Source organism: Molothrus ater, chromosome 1 (genome assembly GCF_012460135.2).
Source record: "Molothrus ater isolate BHLD 08-10-18 breed brown headed cowbird chromosome 1, BPBGC_Mater_1.1, whole genome shotgun sequence".
NCBI lineage: Eukaryota > Metazoa > Chordata > Aves > Passeriformes > Icteridae > Molothrus > Molothrus ater.
In genome coordinates this window covers 21,645,482-21,663,892 of record NC_050478.2, presented here as the reverse complement: position 1 = coordinate 21,663,892, position 18,411 = coordinate 21,645,482, and the positions used below count along the sequence as shown (strand labels likewise).

General features: G+C 36.9%; 1 protein-coding gene across 1 annotated transcript in view; it reads right to left on the bottom strand.

The window, feature by feature from the left end:
- The window catches only part of ITGA8 (integrin subunit alpha 8), a 110,815-nt gene that overhangs the window by 25,493 nt on the left and 66,911 nt on the right, over positions 1-18,411 (bottom strand). The window contains exons 22-26 of the mRNA XM_036403746.1: positions 17,799-17,878; positions 14,755-14,835; positions 9,754-9,859; positions 7,823-7,981; positions 2,162-2,287 (exon numbers count right to left, since the gene is read on the bottom strand). Coding sequence (XP_036259639.1) covers positions 2,162-2,287; positions 7,823-7,981; positions 9,754-9,859; positions 14,755-14,835; positions 17,799-17,878 — 552 coding nt within the window. The remainder of the gene's footprint in view (positions 1-2,161; positions 2,288-7,822; positions 7,982-9,753; positions 9,860-14,754; positions 14,836-17,798; positions 17,879-18,411) is intronic.

Genomic DNA, 18,411 nt, shown 5'->3' with positions numbered 1-18,411 from the left:
TTAAAAGCTGACTGGAAGCCACTGAAGGGAATGAGCAGAGTCTCATGGGGTAACCACAGGAATTATGTGGTTGTTTAGGGCATAACAAGGAAAAACGATCCCATAAAAAATGATTAAATGTTTGTGGAAAAAATAAAAAATTTGTATATACAAATGGGTTTTATCTGAAAAGTTTTGTTTGGCTCAGGGGAAGGCTGAAGTTTTAATTGATTCCTATTTTTATAACAAAGCAGAGAATCCCTCCCATGACAGAAGGCCTTGTGACCTCAAAAGCAAAGCTAAGTTTTCAAAAGTAAGTTTATTCCCTAGTGAGAATGCACTACCAATACCCAATCTGCAGGAAATGAGATGATGATGCATGGAACAGATCTGAAAACACTCTTAAGGAATCCTGTATCTTTATAGACAGCTTTCCTCACAAATCTCTGTCTTATTGGAGGATAAGCAGAAGCTGTATGGCTAATTGCTGCTTTCTCTATCTGACTGAAAATTAAACTGTAAACCCTGGAACTTGCAACTATAAACTTTTTTTTTTAAATGAATATTTTAGAGTATCTGTTTATTTGGCTTTAAACATCCTCCAAACAGATTTATTTATTTTGCAGGAAGGAGAAGACTTGTTTTCATTAATCATAGTGGTCAAAAACACACATTAGCAAAACAAATCATTAGTATGCAAAAAAGTCTACTTTTGGCTGACATTTTAGGACCTGAACACATATTTCTGTTTTTCTTAGTAATGCATTTAGCCTGTAGTGATTTTCAGAACAATATAACATTGGAACTAATGGAAAAGAGACCAAATATTTAATCAACAGCATAAGTAGAATAAGAGGTTCTCAGAACATTTTGTCTCTCTGTGAAAATGCTTTAATGAAATGAAATAACTTAAAATTTCTTTAAAAAAATTACAATTTTAAACATAGAATTATCTTTGGCCAATTAGTCTTTTCCAGAGCAACATTCATTTTACCATGTACACTTCCAATATGTCAAATAAAAAAAAATTATGCATCAGCAGTAACTAATGCTGAAAGCATTAGTACTTGGACACCTTCTAACTGAACCAATGACATTGCTTTTCTATGCTCACTCTGGAATATTCTTTCTATATATCCAGTGGTAAGCACTGCACCCAATCCTATCCTAATTTGTGCTGACCAAAAGCATATTTTACTAGAAGAATGCTCATCAAAGTGGCAATTTCTTATTACTGAGTACCCCACTAAATAAGTTTGCTCCATCTAGATCAAGCAGCAGAAAATTCCCTGCTTCATATTTTAAGTTACAAACAGAGTGCATGCTTCAGAACTTTGTTTACCACTTCCAGTTGCTGCAGTCATTTTTATGTTGGCAGCCCATGAGCCTAGTCACTCAGAAAGATGCCTGAAATTTAAGATATCACTGAAGAATGGATTAAGTGTTCTGTGATATTGACTGGCATGTCTTTGAAAGTCCTGGCATTTTTCCTTCAGATCCAGTGGAATCAGATTCTTCCTAGGGTACTGGATTGATGAAAGAATGGCACAGGAATCAACAGTGATTATTGCTTAAAATGGGTTAAACTGTGATTTTGTTCTTAATAACATTACAGTTTTCATTACTTTCAGATTCTATCTTCTTCCTGTTATAAAAATTGCCAAATTAACTTTCAGAAGCAATAATTATTCTCTTAGTCCAGAACACTTAAATTTGTGAGGTTCTTTGCTTCCAAATTTTAGTGAGGTCAAGGAATTCAAGCACGAGTTTGCAGTAAACAGCTTAATAAGAGACTGGACAGCATGAAAGAAACTCTGCCCAAGGTTCATAAAAATAGAGGGAAAGCACTGACTGTGAATCCCTTGCCTGATCTCAAGGTCACTGTGTTCACACATTACCTTTAGGCAAAGGCAGCTGACACCTACAGGGCTGAAGTATGCTAAGGATGGCACTTCGAATGCAGGAGTGGAAAAAAACTTCTGAAAATACAGCCAAGAACAAATACTCAGGTACCAGACTGTCTAATCAGAACTATTTCCCTAGGAGAGACAGCATTGCTATTGCTGCAGCATTGTCTGGACTGTTAAGAATACAGTGATGTGTCCCATTTGCCTGGCCTGTGGTACTGTAGAGTCTCACCTTTCCCTGCACACTCCCAGTACAAAACTTTTAGATAGCTCACCAATATTCTTGCAGAGTTTTTCCTGTGAGGTTCTGCCACTGCAACATCCCTTCTCCTGATGTAATGAGAAATTGTGGAATTATATAAAAAAGCAGCAAGTTCAGGAGTGTCTTCTGGAACAGCAAACTGCAAAGAGAGAAATGGGAATGGTAATGACATACACATACAACGACTCTAACAGATTTGTTCCTGTCTCAGAGGTCTTGAATTTTGGATTAACACTGTTTTTTCAATTGAACAGAACAACCATGAGAATACTTTGTCTTCAACTAGAAGCATGATGAGTAATAGCACAGCAAGATACTACCCAGTTATAGGAATTACAGCAGACAACATTTTTCTCCACTTTGTACCGGTGTCAATTTCGTTGCTTTACTAAATTTTGTTAGGTTCTCAGGGGCAAATTCTGATATATATAACAGGTCAAATTCAGAGTTGTTGCACAGTAGTTTATTCATTACTTCTCATCAGAATCTGCCTATTAAAATGTAAGGATTTTACCAGTTTTAGAAAAAAACGGAAGTCTGACTTCAAATAACACAAATTTTGATCATATAACAAATATGTTACAGATTTGTTTTGGTAACAGCTCAAATTTGTAAAATGCAACAGCTTCTTCATTTTTAATCTCGCATTAAGATGCATTCTCTTCAGCCTTATATTTACAGATTTTTGTTCTCCAATTAAAAACTACTTTTTGTTGGCAGTTTGTCTTTAATTTCTATACAGGGCATTTTATGGCTTCTTTCATGAAGCCTCATATAACTCCTGGAGCCAACTGCTACAGAAGTAAAGATAAATTTTAATTCATGACAATCCAATCATGCAAAATCACAATAAAATATACATAGAAGTTTACAGTAAGATCTCAACAGGAACTCAACTAAATATAGCCAAAGCTATTGCTTAAGGACATCAGATTATAAAGTGCTGCATCAGATCCTTCTTATCAGTTCCTTTAACCTCTGAACACAAAATATCTTAAACAAATTCCTAAAGAAAACGTTTGTAATTGTAATAAATGTTGTAGCATTAAAGGAAAGAATAGCTATAAACACACAAAACCTCTCACACACTAATGCTGTGTAGTACTAGATTTTGAAAATTGGTGTAATTTATCTGATTGAAATTATAATGCTATAAATAGAACATAAACATTTAACATTGTCTGAGATCTTCAGTCAAAAGCATCCTACAAAGTATATAATTCATTAACAGATGAAAACACATGAAAAAAAGAATCCCCCTTTTTTCTTTTTTTCTGTTGCTTCATGAGGTTAGCATTGTCTATTTGCAATAAGGGAACCCATAAGTAGCTAGTAAATCTCTCCCTCTCAATGTGGTAACATGCAAATTCTCCTTTCAGAATTCTTTCACCAGCATATAGACTTCTTTAATGATGACAAATTAAAAAAAAACCCCACAATATAGTAATGTGCCTGCAAAGAAACCCTCAATATATGATCACAATGGATATATATGTAGATCCATTTGAATACCAAATGATTTTCATATTTACATTTTTCTTTTTTCATAGATCCTAGAGTGTTAGCATCCTAGTGAATTGTTACAGCAAAGGTTCAAAAAGAGCCCTCTGTGGTTAAGAGAAATACATGTGTCTCCTGCAACCATTTAAAAGCAGAATTTGTCCAGTGGCCTAGATCTTCTTGATCTGGTCACATGGAATTGCTCAACTGTATAATCTATCTCTGGTGCCTATTTTATATGCCATGTATCTGGCACACTATCTTAGAGGATCACTCCCTCCCTTTAACTACAGTAGACTGCCTCAGTTTCCCCACCATGGAAAACTGTACTGCTTTCTTCTCCTGAGCATTATTACTTTGAGCAGGTTTCCAGACCTCTCCAGTTCCCCACTTCTCATTCCAATACCCTGTTCCACTTTTCTGGTTTTCTAGCCAGGCTACAGCCTTTGCTGCATTGTGTAACTCCATCAGAAATGTTCTGGAAGAGGACTTTTTTACACAAAGATTATACACATTATTTTATGTTAGATATATTATATTATACTACATTATACATTTAATATAATATATATATATATATACAATATATATTATATGTATATATAATATAAATATATTATATTACTAGATTATACACAAAATTACACAAGAGCAGTTGGTGACCATTCAAAAGCAATGCATGGATGGTATTGCTTTGTCCTAAGATCAAGTCCTAAAGACAGTACTAACAGTTTTACAGCAGGAGCAGACTGCCTCTGTACGGGGTTAGCTCCTGCCACTCATGTTGGTGGATGTGCCTCATACATGGGGTGGATTTTTGCTGTTATTTCACTGCTTCCCTGACAGATGCTTCACTGGTGGTACTACAGTGCTCAGCTACTGAGAATGCACCACGTGTCTGTGTATTCTACCACAGTGGTATTTATAGGTACAGGTTTCATAAAAATGCTTTTTGCCGTCAGTCTGGGAGAAAAAAACAACTCATCAGGAATACGGTCTCAAGCCAGGAGGGAATCTAACTGAGCCCTCTTCTCATCACAGCTGCCTTTAGGAAGAGTAAGAAGGAACTAAGAATGGGGGCATGCATACACAACACTCTCCTAATAACTTTCAGCTTCCAAATGCTTTCAGATCAGGGACTTCCTTATCTATATGAAGTTTGTGTTCATTTACTAATCTTCACTGGACTTCTCTTTTGGGAATTTGTTTACTTTCCTCTTAGAATCACATAAACTTTTAACCTTGACTACTTCCCTTTGGCCACAAATTCCAGACACCTGAGACCTGCCACCATGAACCATCACTTCCTTTTGCTTGTTTTGAATCTGGCTCCCCAGACTTCATTAGATGTTCCAGTTCCTGTGCAGGAAGAGGCAGAGAACAGTCAATCCACACCCACACTCTTCCTGCCACTACACATTTTGAGATCATATTTGTGCACAGTCACCTCTTTTCTAGACTGAAGTGTCCTAGTGTACTGAGTTCTGAGTTCTTCTGCATTGGAATTCATTCTGTATCTTTGATAAGTACTTTTGCTCCTTTTTTCACCTTTTTTAGATTCATAATTTTATTATCCTTTCACATCCCTCTCTGTCTTCATAGAAAGATAAGCTAAAGAAAAGTTCCCAAACAAAGGTCTTCCCGTGTGTGCATAGGTGTGACTGATTTTTGTGGACTAGACAGCAAAGCTCAACTAAAACATTTTTACAAGACAAGAAATTTAGCAGTGGGGAGGAATGTACTGCTTTGATTGAAACAGAAAAATCAGAGTCATTTCAAAGGGGAAACCCCTCAGTGCCCTAAGAGAGATAAGTTGAGATATCCAAGAGAAGTCAGGCATTTAATGTCCTTAGCCTTATTTGGAAATTTGAGCTAAGCATCCCATTGTTTATATGAAACTTGAAGAAGCTTGTCTCTGTGCCTTCTTGCCATCTGAAGCAATAGATAAGCATATTTGAAACCTGACTTGTGTATTCATACTGTTCAACGATTTGAAAAACTGAAATAAGGAAAGGCTATTTAATTTCTTGCCATAACAACTGTGCATCTAAAGCCATATTCTGCCACAACAGAGGGACCGTTATTACAGGAAAATTTCTCACAAGCTTCACAAGAATTCAGTATTTTTTATGTAACAGATGCAATCATTATCAAGTAGGAGAAGGAAGAGCAAATGTCTTAAAAAATAAAATAAATTAAATAAAAAATATACATTGCCTGAAAATGTCAGTAAGAACTGTGGCAGTATTCTACACAGCTTCTTAATTCAATTTAAACAGAACACATGGCTAGGGTGGGAGGATGCTGAACTGCTTTTGACATACTTGCAACCTGATCTGATCAGTGAGTTTGAGAAGCTAGGCTTGCAAGTACAAATGCAGCACTGTAGCTTCTTCCTCCTCACCACTCCTGAAAAAGAGGTGAAAAATTAGGTAGAAAAGATATGCAGAAAAAATTCCCTGTCTCCAGTCTTGATGTGTTTTGGGTATAAAACGGACAGAGATTTTCTATCACTCATTTGCTTTTTCTTTCTCTAAAGAAACTAAATAAAAGTGTGGAATTCCAACACCTCTTTGGTTTCCCGGGTGAAACACAAAACTCTAGCAATACTGTATTTTGTAGACATCAATTTTTCTTTACTCTTTTAAAGTATATTGTAGTTCTGTCTGTTCAGGCCAAAGACTTGACTTGTAACTCCTTAGGTTGTGACCACTCCTCATCACTAGAAAGTTGTCTCCCCTTTTATCCAATATACTGAACTCACACCCATTCTGGTATGCAAAAGATGTAGAGCATTTTCAGCACTTGGAATGCAGCTCTCCCTGAAAGATGTTTAACAGGCTACTGCTTAAACTTGAAAAGTGTTGTTGTTTACTCCAGAAATGTCTGGAATCAGTCATGCTAATAAATTGGATACCTTGTTTTTGATGGGATAATATGTAGAGCTGTGTTTTGCCTAATCTTCTGACTTTGAGCCAAACCAAGCTCTTTTGAGGGGATCTGCCATCACAAACATAGATCTTAAACCAGGAAATTGTCCAAGCAGCCAGGGATCGTGTTAGGAAAGCTAAAGCCCTAAGAGAATTAAATGCAGCCAGGGATGTTAAAAACAATACAAAAAGCTTCTATGAATACTCAAAGGTAGGTGAGGGAAAATAAAAGTTCTCTCCAGAAGGAAATAGGAGACCTAGTTACCCAGGGTGTTGAGAAGGCTGAGGTACTCAATGACTTTCTTGCCTCAGTCTTCACTGGCAAACGCCCCAGGCACATTGCCCAAATCACAGAACGGAGAATGAAGAACTGCCTGCTCTGAATCTGAAGGTGCACTTGTCCATGAGACTTGATGAGATGCATCCATGGGACCTGAGGGAACTGGCAGATGAACTGGCAAAGCCACTATGTGTATCTGAAAAGCTGTGTCAGTCTGGTGAAGTTCTCACTGACTGGAAAAGGGGAAACAGAACCCCCATTTCTAAAAAGGGTGAAAAAGGAAAACCTGCAGAACTACAGACCAGTCAGTCTCACTTCTGTGCCCAGCCCAATCATGGGGCAGAACTTCCTGGAAACCATGCTAAGGCACATGGAAGATGAGGAGGTGACTGGTGACAGCCAATATGGCTTCACTAAAGGCAAATTGTGCCTGACAGATTTGGTGGCCTTCTATGGTGGGGTCACAGTGTTGGTGGACAAGGGAAGAACAACTGACATCATCTACCTGCACCTAGACAAAACATCTGCCACTGTCCCAGATGACATCCTGGTCTCTGTGCTGGAAAGACATGGATCTGACAGAGCACTCAGGGAATAATGAATGGGCTGTGTGGTCACTCAAGGAATTGTGGTCAATATTTAATGTCCAGTTGGAGACCAGTGACGTGTGGTGCTCCTCAGTGGTGGTACTGGACAGGGCCCTCTGTAACATCTCTGTTGGTAGCACTGACAGCGGGACTGAGCACACCCTTCTCCTCATATTGAGTACAGAAACCAAATATGTACCAAGCACTTACTTTAGAAATGTTATAGGCTATCTATATCTTGCTTCTTACCCAGGAAAATGATTTTGGACTGTTAAAAATTCCCAAGAAAGTTCAATTCATGAGAAACCTCCATTCCATGTGAAGTGTAGGCAAAAAAACCCAATCAAAATGCAAAGTGTTGGAAATAAAGTTCTTACCTTTATTTGCATTGTATTAATAGGAGAGCTTGTTTGACAGTGCAATGGTCCATGTGTCTGAATGTGAAGAATATAAAGAAGAAATTCTTCTCTACTGGACACAGGCCAACCAACATGGAGAACTGTATGGTTGATGGCACTTGGTCCTATATTGTGCAGCTGTTGAAGAAATATGATCAGCACTTTCCAAGGCGGTAAAAACAACAAAAAACATTTCAACCACCACTTGGATATTTTCAAATTCTTAGTGGACACAGCCTTAGAGTATTTAGGGAAGATTATTACAGATTATTAATATCACTTTATTGATGGAGAATCTGTGGCAGGTATGAGAGAACCTCTTCATGTTAGTCACAAAACCAATGGCAAATCTGAGAGAACAGTCTTTTCTGTGTGTATTTAAGAAATCCATCACCTTTCCCATTTTTTCCTACATATGAAGAGTGGAATTCGAAAAAAGTATCAAAAAAATTCCAACCCAAAGCACACTAGCAAATGAACCCCATAGAATATGAACAATGAGCTATAACAGATCATGCTTGAAAATAGTAGTAAAAAGTTCAGAATACAAAAGAATCACATTTCAGGGCACAAGAATAGAAGATAGAGCAGAACTTAAACTAGCTTCTTTGGTTAAGAACTACATTTTCAACATTCTCAATCTAGATTTTCTCAAAAGAAGTAAAGGAACTAGTTTTCCTAAATTAATATCCCAGGACATTATTTTTTCTAGGGAAAATGAGCAGAGATAGAAATAATAAAAGTTTACAAATCTAGGCTATTAAAATAGTTTCCTTATATCAGTTTACAGTTTGAAAATAACTGATGACATCAGGAGTCCGGACATGTGTTGTCACTGGGCTTGAAGAGTTAAAGAAGCTGAACACCATGGACCTTTATGCAAAGTTCCTAGAGATGTGAGAACCTCCTTTTTTTAAATTTGCAGAATTTTTGTGACTGATGACCTTTAGTTACAACTAAATAAAAAACCCTTTCAATCTTACATCTTCTGGGAGATTGCTCAGTCTTTTGGATGCTTTGCTGATATAAACCATGTAAGTGGTTTCCTTAGTAACTGTAATCACTGTATAATTTTAATATATTTGCAGTCACAAATACAGTTTCACAAACAACCCAAACGCTTGAGACAGGATGATTTGAAGTATTTTTCAGTTTAGAGAAATGTGTTAAGAGGGGGGATTCACAAATGATAATTTGTATTTTACAGTTGTATTCACTATACTTTAGTATGTCCTGAAAATTGTTATCTTACACTGCTGATTAAGCTCAGTTGCTTATATTTCCTTGAGTGCTAGTTTGTGAATTATAACCATATGTGAAGCCCCCTGTTTTACCCTCTAGAGTAAAGGCCATCCATCAGATTCTAGGGATGGCTTCTATTCCATGCAGTTCACTCAATGCCCTTTTTCTAAGCTCAACTCTTTTAATTGACGAATCATCCATAGGAAAAAACCAATGAACTACAAGGTAAAAATATGTGTACTTCCAACATTAAGAGTTGTTTTCAACAGAGTATTTTACATGTATGTCTACATTATATTTTTCAGTTAGCTAAATGTCAAAGAAAACATTTTTTCAAGTGCACAGCATGTACAGCTTCTAATGAGACATTGACTTGACATTGATTATAAGGAACTTTTAAGCACTGTTTTTAATTCTTGTCAAACACCCAAAATGTTTATAAATCCCTTAAATATCTAAGACAGACTCCTAGCATAAACTAATATCCCCTCCACTCATATGAACAGATAACGGGGTTGTGAATTCCCAGATTAAATTTGGGTCATGTGCTAAGTCAGAGTATTTACATCTGCAGCTTTATGTAGCTACAGATAAAGACAATAAACCAAATTCATCAGGAATTCAGTGGGGGCAGCGTGAGGTCCTGTGGAAACATACATAATTTTTACCTCATAGATGTGCTCTACTAAAGGACCAACTTCTTCTTCTTTTGTAGGTTCATCTTTGGGTTCCCAGTTGTGAAGTGGCAAAATAATTGTTGGGGGGTGAGACACTCTGTAATATACAAAACAGTGTAAAACAGTAACTGTATAAATCAGGTTAAAATAGTAACTGTTACCAGTGACTGATTGCATTAGTTTTAGAACAAAATGATGACCACTAAAAAAACCTGAGCCCTCAGGGGCTTGTTATTTGGGCACATTAATTAGAATTAGCTGAGGTGAATGCTACAATGCCTCCATAACATACTACATGGGAAACAGAGATATTGTGACTTCCATAAAGTCATAATGGAAATTGGTGTACTGAAAAACAGAATTCAGGACTGGACTCTGAAACAGTGCTCCAGGCTTTCCAACTGCTTTGCAAACAAAGTGGCAGTTAAAGCATTCCCTGGAATATTGTTGCAAGTTGCAACACATAAATAAAACATAAACAAAGAAAACAGTGACTTATTATTTGACAGCTTTCCAGCTCCTTTTTAATTTTTCCTTTTCTTCTCTATCTGACCTTAAGAAAGTAGTCTTCTCTTAACATTTTTATTTGAATCACAGACATTTTATTTCTCATAAAAATTGGAATTTCATTTTACCAGTTCCATTCAGATGCCAACTAAACCTCACTCAGGTCTTCAGAAATTGGGAAATCAGATCCCAAGAATTTCTTTTAGCATGATAGGTCAGTTCTGGCACAGACATCTGTCACCTACAAGTACTGCATGTAGCCCTTGGTGGTACAAGGAAATGGTGTTACCCTTTCTTTGCCAGGGTCAACTCTCACTCAGTTTTGCTGATTTATGGAGTCTTTAGCTGAAAGAAAATCCATAAAATTTCAGTGTTGGTTCTGCCAAAGCTGGAGTTTTGCTAAGAGAAAACTGTTAGAAAACAATAATTAATTTTTTTAGAGTGTAAAATTTGAATACCATAATAGACTTCTAGGCACTGATGTTAATCACTTTGCAGTGGCCCTGCTGCAGATTGCCCCTTGAAGAAAAGATTAGATAGTTTTGTTGCAAATGCTGAAAAAATACTATTGGAAGGAACAAACTGTTTTTGATTACAGCTCTTATGTCATATACAATGAATGATAATTTTCTACAGTATACAGCTTCTCAAAGCAGTAGGAAATCCCAGAGAAGAACAGCTTAATGCCATCCAGCTGAAGTATAACTCTTGGTGAAATTTGGTGTATTCCAGAGTATCTTAACTCTTAATACTTCCTCGGACTTCAAATTCCCAGCAGTTTGGACTAACAAGTATGCCAGAATATAAATTCACAAGCCAAACCTAATAATAAAAGAAACTCAACATATTAATTAAAAAGTAATTTCTGATTAGGTACTTAGCCTCGGTTTCACAAATCATCTTGTTTCCAATATGAATTTTAATTATTGATTGCTGTTGGAGAATAGGAACTTCAGAGTGTTGTTACAAAAGCCAAGACACATACACAGACCCTTTATCTACCACAAAAAACTGCAAATCAGAAACTGTGCAGAGACAAAAAGAAGAAGCCATGAGGCTTGAAAACTCAGTGTTTTCTCTTGCACTGCTAGGGAAGTATTCTTATCCATGGAATTACAAAATGTAAAGTATAAATTTAGACATTAAATTAAAATTATTGTAGTGTATCTAAGAACATTTATATTAACAGGATTTACTGTTATTTTGAGGACTTCCACTATTGACACAAAAGTAGCAAAATTGGGTCAAAGAAAAACAAATTCACACTTTTTGCTATTTTATTTTGCATTTAATTGAGAATGTTTTTAACATTTGAATGATTTATTAGACAAGGATTTTTCCTAGACTTTTAGGTGACAATTATCATGAAACAAAAGTACTGAAAAATATGATAAACAAAGTATGGTGCACAGAAAAGGCTTATATGGGGATATACAATAAAAATTCTGCCAGATAAAAATCCTCTTAATCCAAATTATTTCCTTCTTGAATCTCTCATTCCTCTAGTGCTTTTTCAGCAGTGGGAGATAACAATACCAATACTAAAACTCCTACATTTTTATAGACAAAGAAAGGTAAGCAGAATAATCAAATCTTAGTTGTCAAAGCAACTGCTTACTGAGCTATCTAAGGAGTTATGTTAATTTTCTCTTAAAGAGGCTATTGAAGAAGATTTCTTCCTTTCTCACAGAAGAAGTATTAGCATGGTTCCACTGTGCAAGTATATCTGCATGTATGCATATGCACAGTTTCATAAATACTTGTTTTTCCTCAGTAAAATGCATTCAGTTCCACTCTGTCCAATTCTCGGAAGAAAAGTAAAGAAACTAATGCAAGATATTTTCCAGTCCAAATGTGGACATAGTCTCTCTTTTACTTTTATCTAGGAAATAGTGAGCAATTCCCTTGGAACTGCATGCTTTAGCATCTCTGAGTAATTAGCAAAATCTCTCAACACAGCATTTGGGAATGCTATAGCTAATAAGGAAACTAAAATACTTAAGAGGAAAGAAACTGGAAGTCATTCAATTAAGGAATTCCTCTGTATTTAATAACCTGTTTCCTAGAACTGCAGGCAGCAATTCAAGCAACTTTTTCCACTTATCACCAAGCTCATAAGAACTGAGCATTTTGTGGTCATTTTTTGGTCTATCAATTTACGTTTTGGTTTATCAATTTACAGTTATAGAAGGTTTCATTAAAAGGAACACTCTATGGCACTGAAAAAGCATGATGGAAGCAAAGTTTCCAAAGAGTCTGCAAAGAATAAAAAGTTTGTAAGACTTTAAAGTGAGGAGAGACTTCACAAAAAAAAAAAAAAAAAAAAAAAAAAAAAGAATCCACAGCACTGGAAGCAACCCAGCAACCCTTACTGGGAAGTCCTGTGTATGTAATCACAACTGTTCCAGTCTGAAACTCCAGCCTGTCCTCAGCCTGGGTGCTCACCCATGGCAACATCCTGCAGCTGCTGGCTCCCAACACTTTCTCACATCTGTAGCCCATTAACTTACACCTTTGATTCTTTTCTCCTCAGCCTCTACTTCTGTATTACAGCTTTTGTATTCTTCACCTCTCTTTCCATCCAGCTCATCTCAGCTTCTTACCACTAGCTACAGAGAATGAAATAATATTCTCACTTCTGTTCTTATTATACATGTTGTATTTCAAGTGCTCCTTTTCAGAAATAAAATTATTGATATATATCCACACAGTCCTTGACTGCCAGCTTTTTTTTTCCACCTGACTAGTTTTAGGGTCTTCTTAATCTGGAATACACTTACAAAATATAATGAAAAAATCCTTTTAAAATCTCTTAGATTTAGACTGAATATTAGACCAGATTAGAGCCGATAGATTGAATATTAAAACAGAAAACATGTTCTCTGTGATTTGCAAAATTATTTTACTTATTGCTAGCACTAGGTAGTCATGTTGTCTCAGAAGTGACAAGAATAAATACATTTTTATAAATTAAAAAATCCACAAATAAATACATTTATATTTGTCTACATCTAAGGCAGTCCCTTGAGGTGCATCACATAAGAGACATCTACCCTTCTTGCATCAGCCAGGCCTCACGGCCTGACTGTGGAAGTGAATCTGGGCCTTGTAGCTCCTGTTCAACCCTTGTAGATCTGATAATGGTTAAAGGTTTTTTTTTGAGCTGTAGTTTCATAAGAGGAGATGTAGGAAATCTAATATCCCAGACATCCTCCTGACTTCCTCCAGGATGCCAGAATAGGAGACAAGTTCCAAGATTTTAAAGGGCACTCTAATATTCTTATAAAAATCTTAGAAGCATTTAGGTTGGAAAAAACCTTAAGGATTGTGGAGTGCAACCATAAAACTAGTGCTGTCAAGTTCACCATTAAATCATGTCCCTCAGTGCCAGACCTACACGTCTTTCAGTATCTCCCAGGATAGTGATTGTACCACTTCCCTGAGGAACCTCTTCCAGTGCTTGACAACTCCTTCTGTGAAGAAGATTTTCCTAATATCTAAACTGAACCTCCCCTGCTGCCACTAGAGGCCATTTCATCTTGTCCTGTCACTTGTTATCTTGGAGAGGAGACTGACACTACAACCTCCTTTCAGTTATTTGTAGAGAGCAGTAAGGTCTCCCTGAGCCTCCTTTTCTCCAGGCTGAACACCTCCAGCTCCCTCAGCCGCTCCAGGCTCTTCACCAGCTTTGTTCCTCTTTGCTCCAGTACCTCAATGCCCTTTTGGTAGAGAGGGGTGCAAAAATGATGCCAGTATCTGAGGTTTGGCCTCACCAGTGCCAAGTACAGAGGGTTGATCAATGCCTGCTGGCCACACCATGTCTGCTACAAGCCAGGATGCCATTGGCCTCCTTGGCTACAAAGGCACAGTGCTGGCTCGTGTTCAGATGGCAATTATCACCTAATTGCATTTTATAATTTCCAAAACTAAGCTGTATATGAAAACAGAGATAGAAATTATCATCTTTGATCATATCCTGTGCTTGTTTAATTTTGGTATATTTTGTGTTAGTGAACAGTTTATCATTACTCATTTCTTACTCATCCTTTCTCCAAATGCCTCACTCTGCTCTCTATTGCTATGTGCCTTGCCATAATGTGTTTCACATTTCCAGCCATAAAAGCAGTAGATTCTGTTTGGTATTCAGCATTAGACATCCAAGTGGTTGCCCAAGAAGACCTACATGTATGAGCAGACATTTTATATTAGTAACATCCATGAACAATTTGAATGCACAAATAAAATATTGGCTCTGACTGGTGTTACTACAATGTGAGATTCTTTAGGTTGCTGTCTTTGAACAGACAATAAGTTTGTAGTAGCTCCATCCTGCAAGGCTTGCAGGGGTGAGACCCAGGTGTCCTAGATGGATAAGGCATTTGGGTTTATAGTATGCCAAAAGATTCACTGCATGGGATTATCATATGCAGAAAGGTTCTGTAAAAAAGTATTTCTCATAATGAGTTGAAATAGTTGCATACTTACCCTCTGATCTGTACTTGAGCCACAGCACTGATGTTGATATGTAGGTTCACTAAGTTGCTGGTGGGATTTATCTTGTTAGAACTGGAAAAAATATGTACAAATATTAACAAAGGTTTTATATCAGAACTCTAGATTATCACTCAACACAGAAGGTCCACTGGGCATATTACAAAATGGGATTCCTACTGGCACTCTTCAGTCTTGTAGGACACTGGTATTTAAGTTGGATATTATTTGAGCTCATCACATATTTAATAATATCTTCAACTCAAGCCTCCTTTAAAGAATCCTGTGATGATGAATAACATGTTACAAATTTATCTGGCTCCGAATATCTTGTACAACTTGGCTATCTGTATAGATAAAAGTATCTTAATAGAATAGAACTTTGTTTCATACACTGTAGGAAGGCAGTGTTAATGAACAAGACAAGCTTTGTTAGAATAAAATTTATTTTTATGATTCTCCAAACCTGTGACTTTAGCATGACTGAGTCCTTGGGGAAAAAGAAGCAAGATCGACTGTTTCTTTCATTTTCTTGTTTTCTTCACTCCCCTATCCAGAGTGTTTACATTTTAAAAACCACTTAGTAGTGAAAACAGATCTCCGTGTTTAAAATCTATAGCTCTCACTCGTCTTATTGTCTTTTCTGATTGTAAATCCTTAGTAATAAACATGGCTTCTCTTACTTCAAAAGGCTACTCCTGTGATTATAGCCCATTCCTATAAAGAAAGGTTTGCAGGTTCAAATTCATGAAGATAGTGAAGCAATTACAGACTTAGAATTTATTTAATTATGAGATTAACAACACTAAATTTGGATTTTTTTTTTCAATCAAGTGTGGTCTTCCTTGCTCTATGAACACCAAGTTTCTATTGCTGTCCCAGTTTGCTGGTATCACATCTGGGTACCATCAGTCAATTGGAAACATTCAGAGGAGGTCAGCATTTCCAGTGACTGACTCCTGAGGAATAAAGAGCTTTGATCCAGGCTTTCTGGTTACAGATTGCTGAAATTAAGAGCAGCTCTAATTTGTTTGTAAACTAATGCAGATTTCCATCAAACATTATTTGAAGTTTTAAGTAATCCTCTATAGCCATTGTTTTGAATATAAATGTACAAAAATTGTTTAAAGTGTAAAAATTATTATACCACTATTTTGTTAGAATAAGCTGCTCTCCAATTTGCTTATTTGTCCTACTTTCCATAGAGTTAGAATACAGATTTTGATCATACATAACAAGGTATTCAAACCTTGTTCATGCTTTATGGCATTTTTTAGAGAAGAAAGTAGTTTAAACAGTAGTGCCAAGACATCTCTCTCTCTAAGAGGTACATAATTGCATAGCAACATCCACATCAGAAAAGGAGTCAGATTTCAAGACACTACTCAGCCTCTGGCTCGTTTCTTATAAGTAATGAACTTCAGTTTTGCAAACCAAAATACTTTTCTTTCACTTGATGTTTTGAAGCAAATGGAAGTCCTCTCCTTTCAATAAATGAAAGTAGGACTCAAATTCAGATGTGTTCTTGCCTCCATCTAGGCAATTTCCTCTGTTTGCTTCATGGAGTTCTGCTCCCTTTTTCTTTTAGGATTGTTTTATCTGTTCACCAAGAACATAGAAATACACAAACTGTCCTGCTGCTTGTGAATGAACGTACAAAGCAGTGAGTTTTAACTGTAGGGTACATTCCCTAAGCAAGAAATTTTACTCTTTCCTTTTTTGTTGTTTTTTTAAATAGCTCTTCAACATTTTCATACAAGTTTGTAGCCCAACACATTTCCTTCCTTTACATTTTAGTGAGCTACACTCATGGGGGAAGCATGAGATGTTGTAGTCTCCAGAAGTTCAGACTTATTACTAACAAAATTCTTGTCACTTTTTAAAAACTGTTACCTACATTCAACTCTTATTACCTAGACAGATTTAACTACCCAAAAGGCTTTGGACCTCCCCAGATTCACAGCATGAAAACAGTGGTGACATGAGCCTTTATAATCATTTAAAACTATTGCTTGCATTTGGAAATAAATAGTGGCATGGACAGGGGGCCTACAAGGTAAATGCTGTGTCTCTCTCCAGAGGAGCTCATGTCCAGGTTTGCATGGTCCCCACCCAGATTCCAGGGGAGGCTGATGCCTGACCAAGTGCCTAATGGACTTCTGTGCCATTGCTGTGCCCTTCCTGAGTTTCTGCACGTCCTTTCCCTTCAAGGGTTACATTATGGAAACATGACTTAAACATTTCAAATGTCTCAGTTATTTACCATAATGAACATGATCAAGGCCCTCATTAAAGGCCAGACATTAGCAATTAAGTCTCTGTGTGTGGGGCAGAGAGGGCCCCATACAGAACTCCAGTGAGTATTTGATGAGGACAGATGGAGCAGAAACCCTTCCACCTACTGAAAAAGTCCCAGGTTTGTTTTTGCTGTTATCCTAACCCAGCCCACTCTGTGCTTTTTTGTCTTTGTGGAAGAAGTACTGCTCAGCATAAAACACAAGATTCTACAGTATATAGAGTATATGTGAGGCCCACAAATGAGGAGGAATCAAATGGAAAAATTACAAAGGTTCACCTGCATCAAACTGAAACAGTGCTCTCCATGCCAGTAAATCTGCTGAGCAGATTTTAACTGCTTTCCTTTTATTTTCTAAATTTTTGTGAAGAAGAAGCATGTCTGGTTTAATTCAGAGCTTGATATGTTTGTGCATATTCACCTTTGTTACAAAGTGATTTCCCTTTATTAATTCTGAAGTATAAAATAAAGTTCAAATTGGGCAAATCTGCAGAAGATGCTTTAAAAAATCAGTTAACCTGAATTTTAAAGAAATACCTGAATAACTTGAATTTTAAAGAAATAGGACTGATTCTCCATAGTTAATGAGGTTCCAACCTCAAAAATCCTCCTGACATAAACTACCATTGGAAAGCCCCTGTAATAATTACTGATACTCAAAAGGGACCTTATTATATGATAAACTTCATATGCCAAAAGGAATAATAATTTAAATAACCATGCTTTTCATAAAATATCTAACCTTTTTATTTGGAGCTCAAAATTGATGCTGAAATCTGCATTTTCAAAATGCTGAACAGAAAATCGAATGCCTGCGGAGAACTGAGAAAGAAACAAAACAACAGGTTACTAGAAACAGTTGATCTCCAGATCAATAAAGCAGTACTGTTCAACATTGCATTTCACAGACTTATACTGGATACTGCTGCTTTTCAAAATTAGTATGGAATAACATCATCTAGTTGTTCTCAGGAAAAAATACCCTCCTGCCTCTGTATGTCACCAGATGGAAAACTTGGCTGGAGAGAGGAAAGATCAGAGGAATAGAGAAGCACTCTCCCAAGAACACAGCGGTAGGCCCCTCTTCATCCAGACAGTCTTTGCTTTGCCAAGCCAAGCCAAAAGCAAATAGCAGCTGTCTGGCAGCTCTGATCCCTGCCTCCATCCATGCATGCCCCTGTCCAGGTCTGCAGGGCTCCTGCACTGTCTCTGCACCTGGCAGCTCTGCACTGCCTGCTTCAGGTGTTGTGGGGCTGACTCAGCACCCGAGGCTAAATTAGCAGCAGTTTAATTTACTTCTAGTTGATTTTTTTTTTCCATTGTGGTTCTGTTAAGAGGAATACAGCTTCAAGGTT